The 8,447-nt window shown below is 35.3% G+C and overlaps 1 protein-coding gene across 1 annotated transcript; it reads left to right on the top strand.

Annotated features, from left to right (window-relative positions):
- The first annotated feature begins 2,156 nt into the window (after window positions 1–2,156).
- Window positions 2,157–3,019, top strand: LOC129308203 (18.5 kDa class I heat shock protein-like). Its single transcript, XM_054949251.1, has one exon. It carries the CDS (start codon window positions 2,369–2,371, stop codon window positions 2,837–2,839), a length of 471 nt encoding a protein of 156 aa, XP_054805226.1. The 5' UTR covers window positions 2,157–2,368; the 3' UTR covers window positions 2,840–3,019.
- Window positions 3,020–8,447: the final 5,428 nt, after the last annotated feature.

The following is an 8,447-nucleotide window of genomic DNA, read 5'->3' as shown; positions in this document are numbered from 1 at the left end:
TTTGTTGATCCTAAATATAAAACATTTGGTGGGTATTTATTGTGTTTTTCCAATATTTTCTCTATTTAAACTTATTAATTATGAATGAGAATATAATGCAAATTTAAAAATTTTTCATTTAAATATGGATAAAATTAAACATTTATTTTTTAAATAAAATTAATAACTTGATCACTTTTTATTTTAATAAATAATTATGGATGTTTTATAATAAGAATAGGAGGAGGAAGTGTGATAATACTAGACGTAGGTAGTAATTTCCATGGCAAAAGATTTTTTTGACATGCAACCACTAATTTCCTTTTTGCATCAACCTTCAATAATCAATAGCTCGTTTCAATTACTAATCTCGAATTCCTTGATGCTAATAAATCAATATTCTAATCAATTGTAATTAAAAATAAATAAATATTTGAAATAACTTTAAGATCCACTGTGATCATTCAAACTAGTATATCTAATTAGCTAAAAGTCAATAGTTCAATTTTTATTACAAACTATTATTTTATGGTTTCAAAATTTGCATTCAATTCTTTTTATAAACTAAAATGTGATTAAAATTAGAGCAATACAATATCCAAAATTTCAAATATTATGTTCAGTATACAAATATTCGGGCACCTAAGGTACACGGGCTTTACAATGCCTCACTCTTCTAATTTCTTTTGTAATTTTCCTACTTTTAATTATTTTTTATGATCAATTTTTGTATTAAATTAGATACATTTTTATTTTATATCTTATAAATATGAAATGTTGTAATCTTTTATATCTTATTAATATTAAATTAGATACTTTTATATTTTTATGGGTATTCTTTAAAAATTATAAAAAATTACAAAGTTGTACAGTTTCGTTACCACAAAATATGAAAAAAAAAAATCATTTTAAGTAGAATTGAATAATAAAATTTGAAAGTTAAAATGTTACAAAATTAGAGCACATTTGATTTTTGTTTTCATTTTTTATTTTTAAATATAATTTTTAAAATTATTTTTAAAACAAAATGAAATAAAAATATGTAAGATTATGTCAATTAAAAAATAGTTTTAATTTAAAAAATAAAATAAAAATGAGTGTTATAGTTAATTAATAATAATGATTAATAATAAAAATTAATCAAACATTATAATTTTTAATAATCAAATATAATGTATTTTAAATGTAAAAAAATTAAATAAAAAACTTAAGTTGTTTTTATTTTTATTTTAAAAAAAATAAAAATATTTTTAGAAACAATTAAATAAAAAAATTTATTTAAATAAATTTTTAAATTCTTTTGTTTTCAAAAATAATTAAACAAATTTTAAAAGAAAAAATTAGGACATGTTTGATTTTTATTCTTATTTTTTTAAAAAATTATTTTATAATATAATTTTTAAAATTATTTTTAAAATAAAATGAAATGAAAATTCATTGAATGATGTTAATTAAAAATAATTTTAAAATTAAAAAATAAACTGATAATAATAATTATATGCAATTAATTGTAATAATTTATAATAAAAATTAATTCAAATAAATATAATTTTTAATAATTAAATATAGTGTATTTTAAAATTAAAAATAAAACCAAAACAAGATAAAGTTGTTTTTATTTTCTTAAAAAAAAAAATAAAAAATTTAAAATAATTAAATAAAAAAAATTTTTTAAAATAAAATGAAATGAAAAAAAATTTTTTAAAAAATTATTTTATAATATAATTTTTAAAATTATTTTTTAAAATAAAATGAAATGAAAATTCATTGAATGATGTTAATTAAAAATAATTTTAAAATTAAAAAATAAACTGATAATAATAATTATGCAATTAATTGTAATAATTTATAATAAAAATTAATTCAAATAAATATAATTTTTAATAATTAAATATAGTGTATTTTAAAAATTAAAATAAAACCAAAACAAGATAAAGTTGTTTTTATTTTCTTAAAAAATAAAAAATAAAAAATTTAAAAATAATTAAATAAAAAAAATTTTTCAAATAAAATTTAAAATTTTTTTATTTCAAAAATAAAAATTTATTTTTAAAGATAAAAAATCAATAGCCCTTAATCTATTTATTTTTTTGGTCAGAAATTGAGAAAACAGAAAATAAATATGCCCCTGTAGTTCTAAACTTAAAATCTGGTATCTGGACCCTTCCATCGTCAATTCGGCGCGAAAAGACTAGGCCGTTCTGGAAAATATCAGAGTGAGCTCGAAAGTACGAGGTTTCTCCCTCCTCTGCATTGAAATACCCGATGTATCCCCTCATTCTTCGTCAGCGAAACACTATCATTCAATTACCCTCTTCGTGATTAAGCAACAATACCAGCAGCGCACTTTCTGCTCTCGCTTCCAATTTTGAAGCTCCACGATTAGAAGATGTCGTTGATCCCAAGTTTCTTTGGCGGCCGAAGGAGCAACGTTTTCGATCCCTTCTCTCTCGACGTCTGGGATCCCTTCAAGGACTTTCCCTCCACCTCTGCTCTTTCAACTTTTTCTCGGGAAAATTCTGCATTCGTCGGAACTAGGATTGACTGGAAGGAGACGCCGGAAGCACACGTGTTCAAGGCCGATCTTCCAGGGCTGAAGAAGGAGGAGGTCAAGGTTGAGATCGAAGACGACAGGGTGCTTCAGATCAGCGGAGAGAGGAACGTGGAGAAAGAAGACAAGAACGACAAGTGGCACCGCGTGGAGCGTAGCAGCGGCAAGTTCTTGAGGAGATTCTGGTTGCCGGAGAATGCCAAGATGGATCAAGTGAAGGCTTCCATGGAGAATGGGGTCCTTACTGTCACTGTTCCCAAGCAAGAAGTTAAGAAACTTGACGTTAAGGCGATTGAGATTTCTGGTTGAGCAGAAGGGATGACAATTCTATGCTTTCATTATGGGTTTGTGTTCATCTGAGTTTTCGTCTTAAAAGAAAATATTAGCGTCTGTTCTAGTAAAGCAAAAGTGTTCCTGTAAATTAACTTGTGCTTTGATGAGTGTGGTTTTGTGATGTGAATGAAATAGAAGTTTATTTTTCTCTGTTAATTCGTCAGTGTTTGAAATTTATTTTGGTGGTAATTTGGGCGAATTTCATTTTGAGTGTGAATGCCAGAGGTTATGCTGCAAACGGGTTTAAGTAAACTGACAGTAAAAGAAAAAAAAGATTGGAAGGGGCGTCATTTTCATTCCCATAGCGGCACTGTGAGAGGCGAGAAAGACAGCTCAGGTATGAGAAAATGAGATAATGTGGGAGCTTCGTTTGCATATTGCTGGGATTTAAAAATCTAGTCCATTTATTTTGGAGTTTCTAAATGTAGCATGGAAGAGATGACTGGGTGTGGGTGCTCTGGGAGAGAGTGTGGAGATGAATGTCGGGACGGAGGTCGGAAAGGGCGTGAGAGGGAGAGAGGGGTGGGAGAGAAAGGGACAAAGGCCTGGCTCCAGACCCGATTGGGGGTACTTTTGTCTTTGGATCGTCGAGTTTAGGAAGGGGGAGTGGCAAGCTGTGTGAAAATGTGTGCGCAAGCGAGAAGATGTTTGCTGAAGAACCAAAAGTTCCTCGAAAAAGGGTTATTCCGCCATCGTATAGAGACAAGTTGGTTTCTGTGAATGAGACTGGATTTTTCATGAAACATGATGAAGAAGATGATATAGTGAATGGTTGGAAATCGTATTGTAGAAAGATGAATGCTAAAGAAGAAATGGCTAAGAAGCAGTCTGAATTGGATGAGGAAGAGGAGGGTTTCATTGGCGAACAGTCTAAGTACCCTACCTTGAGATTCATCGAGGATGAATATGCCTCATGGTGCAAACCTTGGATGAATTCTCTGATTATCAAGCTCCTAGGGGCATACCAACCAAAGAGGGTGATTGAAGGTGGAGTGAAAAGGATGTGGAAACCACAAGGACATACGAAGATTATTCTTTTGAACAATGGTTATTTCATTGTCTTGTTTGCTAATAAGGAAGATAGAGATTTTTCGTTTTAAGAAGGGCCTTGGATGATTGATGATCATTATTTGCGGGTCCAAAGGTGGAGACCAAATTTTAATCCTTGGAAAGCAGACCTTCAACGCCATATCGTTGCCTGGGTGAGGATTTCGGATATCCTTGTTGAGTTCTATAATGTAGAATCGTTAAGGAGGATTGGAAATATGATAGGCAAGACCATTAAGGTTGATTGGTCAACGTCCATCTACGATAAAGGTGGCTTTGCCAGGATATGTGTGGAAATTGACCTATACAGAAACCTCTGTTGCCTTTCTTTTATGCGTTTGGGGAAGACTGCAGCATTGTTTACAAAGGATTGCAGTTGGTTTGCTTTCAATATGGTCTCTATGGACACATGAGGGGACACTATTCTTTGGAATAGAATCATACAAATTTTGAGAATGACATGATGGGTGAGAAGGAGGGTGAACTGGCTAACAAAAATAGATCAATGGAAAACGTGGCTGAGCATACGATGGAAGTGGTGGAGCAGCCTAATTCCGATTATCAGAGTACAAACAGCAGTGGGTTAGGTCCGTGGAATCTCACACAGCAGGATTTTGGGAGAGTCATTAAGGGAGAGGATATCTCGAGATATAGGAGAAGATTGGAGCCGAAGGATCAGCGAACGGATCGTTCTACGCGTCAACATAGGTTGAATTCAGGTGGAAAATCAGTGACCGGAGGATCTAATGCTGCACGTGGAGGGAATATTCAAAGAATTAATAATCAAGGTGAATCAAGCCCAAGCGAGCAGCCCACAAGATTGTTTGGGAAGGAGATCAAGAATAAAAGATCCGAATGGGTCCCTGTTGGGTCAAAACGAAAAGTGAAAATTAGGCCAAAGGCTTAGGGAAAGGAAAACACACGTGATTATAGGTTGAGAATTAAGAGAAGGTATGATTTGACAGCCCATGCAACCACCATTCACTAGCAACACGTTCTATACTCTTCACGATGACAGTTCTACATTGGAGAGGATTAAGGAAGATGCTGAGATGAGCATGGATTTGGTAGGGAGTTAGGATGATTCGACACCAAAAAGTCACGTCTATGGCAGTAGAGAAGGTTCACGTGAATGACTCAAAGGTGAGTGGTGAAGTGGCAGTTCCTAGAAAGGATATGGTCGTGGTGGAGGACGATAATCTTCACCGACGCCCACAGGTTTTTTTATGAATTGTTTAATTTAGAACTCGAGAGGCACTGGAGCTGAGAGCTTCCCCTCACTGGTTCAAGAATTGAAGAAATGGTATAAGCTTGACTTCATGGCTCTGTTAGAAACGAGATGTGACAGCACGAAGACAGCTAAGAGGATTGAGACTTTAGGTTTCCAGAACTTATTAGTGATTGACCCTGCTGGATATAATGGTGCAATCTAGAGTTTGTGGAATGGTCTTGAGCAAAAGGTGAGAATTCTCGATCGGAATGCTCAGTTCATGCATCTAGGAGTGGAGTCGAGTAGGGGTGTTCAATGGTTTCTCACCATTGTGTACGCCAGCCCAAACGTGGTGCTTCGACGAACACTGTGGATGGAGCTCTCTCGTCTCTAGAACACTGTATCTACAGCATGGGCAATTGGTCGAGATTTTAATGCAACGCTATGTGGATGTGAACGACGGTCTGGCGCTCTGCACAGGATGGCGATAGATAGAGAATTTGCCTCGTGGTACGATGATAATGACATGCATGATCTAGGATATAAAGGGCTGCAGTTTACATGAAAGCAAGGTACGTCAGAAGCTCGCCTTGATTGTGTTATATGTAACGAACACTGGCTTTTAATGTTTCCTGATGCTAGCGTGAAACATCTTACGTGCTTCAAGTCTAATCATAGACCTCTTTTGCTTAACTTAGGAAATACTTCTCAAAGGATAGGTAAAGATCGACCATTTCGCTTCATAGCGTCCTGGTTTCTTCATGAAAAGTTTTCTGAATTCGTTAAAAAAGAATGGACAACTCAGCTGGAGTGGAATGATAAAGTTACAGCATTTACGGCTGCTTGTTTGAAATGGAATAGCCGAATAGGCATACGTTTTGTCACACTGAAGTTCGCAAGAAACATATTTTGCGACGCCTTGAAGGGGTGACTAGAGCGATTGGTAAGGGTGAAAATCTTGATAAGTTTGAGGAGCTTCAACTCCAGCTTTGGAAGGAACTAGAAGACATGCTGATTCAAGACTCACTGATTTGGGCTCAGAAAGCTAAGATGGAATGGTCTATTTATGGAGACAGAAACACTCGGCATTTCCACTCTCGTGCCAATGGGAGGAGGAAAACTAATAGAATTGAGTCTATTTGTGATGAGCAAGGGGTTTGGATTAATGATACCGAGGAGATTAAATAACTAGCTACTAATTTCTTCGCCAAACTCTTTACAAAGGAGGAGGTAAATCATGAAGCTGTAGTATGTGATGTTTACTTCCCAGTTCTTGATGATGACTTCCTTATAAGGTGTAGACGAGTTTCCCCTGAGGAAGAAATTAAAGAGGCTATTTTTAGTATGGGAGCCCTCAAATCGTCGGGACCAAATGGTTTGAATGTGCTTTTCTTCCAGAATCAATGGCCTACTGTAGGTAAATGTGTTGTGTAATTTATTCAATATATTTTTTGGAACCCCCGCTTGGTTCATAGTATTAATAAGACCTTGATTGTTCTGATTCCTAAGGAGGATCCACAGGAGACGATCAAGCATCTTAGGCCTATTAGTCTTTGTAATGTGATCTATAAGGCAGTGGCTAAGGTGATTGCTAATCGCATCAAGGTTATTTTGCTCGGGATTATTTCTCCTAACCAGTACAATTTTATGCTGGGGAGACATAGTATGGATAATATTATTATAGCTCAAGAAGTAATTCATTCCATGTGAACTATGAAAGGGAAGAATGGCTTCATGGCTGTTAAGATTGACCTAGAGAAAGCCTACAATAGAGTCAATTGGGGTTTTCTTTTGAATTTCCTAAACGAGCTCAAGTTACCTAGTAAAATTGTTGATCTGATTTATAATGGTGTTTCTACTGTGAGTATGCAACTTTGGAATGGGGACTGTGCTGACTCTTTTAGCTCAACTCATGGGGTTCGTCAAGGAAATCTTATCTCTCCTTACTTGTTTGTCATATGTAGAGAGAAGCTTGCCTATTTGATTCAAATGCGTATTAATTTTGGGGATTGGAGACCAATTCAACTTACTAAGACAGGTTTCCTTATATCTCATTTATTTTTTGCTGATGATATTATTATTTTTGCCGAAGCTTCTTTGCATCAGGCGGAGATTGTCATGCAGACTATTAAATGCTTCTATTATAGTTCGGGATTGAAAGTCAATTCAGACAAGACTAGAGTTTTCTACTCTCACAATGTTAATCATAATAGAAGCCGTGAGATTAATTCGATCTTGGGATTCATGCAAACTGCTAATCTCGGGAAGTACCTTAGGGTTCCTTTACTTCATTCTCGAGTGAAGAATGATATTTTTGAGGAGGTGGTTGATAAAGTTAAACGAAGTCTTTCATCTTGGAAAGTTAATTCTTTATCTTCGGCAGGTGGGGCCACTCTTTTATCTTCGGTTACTTCTGCTATACCAAGTCACATAATGCAATATTCTTCTCTTCCTATTAACACTTGTGAGCATCTTGATCAGTGTAATCGCAGTTTTCATTGGGGGAGTGATGGAAACTAGAGGAGAATTCCCCTTGTTGCATGGGATGTTATTGGTAGACCTAAGAGCAAAGGCGGGTTAGGATTGAGACATGCTCACTCACAAAATCAATCCTTCCTTATGAAACTGGGCTAGAATCTTATCAAGAGAAGGGATGCTCTACGGGTTTGTGTGATTCGAAACAAGTACAAATGTGGGGAGGATTTATTGCCCAAAATCAATCGAAAGATAAGAGGGTCTAATGTTTGGGCAGGAATCAAGGACATATGGGAGAAGGTGGTGAATGAATTGGAAATGGTGAATGAAGGTAGAAAGGTTAGATGGAGGTGGGAAAAGCATGGCACGTTCTCTGTGAAATCGGCATATGAGTACACCTCTCATGCCCACACACCAAACTTTGGGAGCGTATTTGGAAACTGAAGGTCCCACAAAGATGCCATATGTTCCTGTGGATTGTCTCACATGGTCGTCTCCTTACTAATGCAAATAGAAGGAGGCGTGGTTTAATTGATAATGATATGTGCTCAATCTGCAAGGAAGGGGTGGAGGACGCAATACATGTGCTGAGGGATTGCCCTGTCACTCAAAATCTCTGGTCGTCCATTATCCCTTCTGATAAATGGAATTAGTTCTTTCGACAAGACTTGAATGCGTGGATCAAGTGGAATATATCTCGGGCTAGTACTGTTGAAGGAAATGAGTGGAATAGTCTCTTTACCATTATCTGTTGGTGGACTTGGCGGAGGCGAAACGAAGTTGTTTTTGAACAGAAGCGTCTTAATAATGAGTCTATTATTCTGAGTTCGAGAGCTATGGTTAGGAGCATGG

The sequence above is a fragment of the Prosopis cineraria genome, unplaced genomic scaffold (assembly GCF_029017545.1).
Source record: "Prosopis cineraria cultivar Desert tree isolate PC_DT_omini unplaced genomic scaffold, ASM2901754v1 PC4, whole genome shotgun sequence".
In the NCBI taxonomy this organism is placed as follows: Eukaryota; Viridiplantae; Streptophyta; class Magnoliopsida; order Fabales; family Fabaceae; genus Prosopis; species Prosopis cineraria.
Note: the sequence above shows the minus strand (reverse complement) of the source record. Positions and strands in the feature narration are given on the sequence as shown.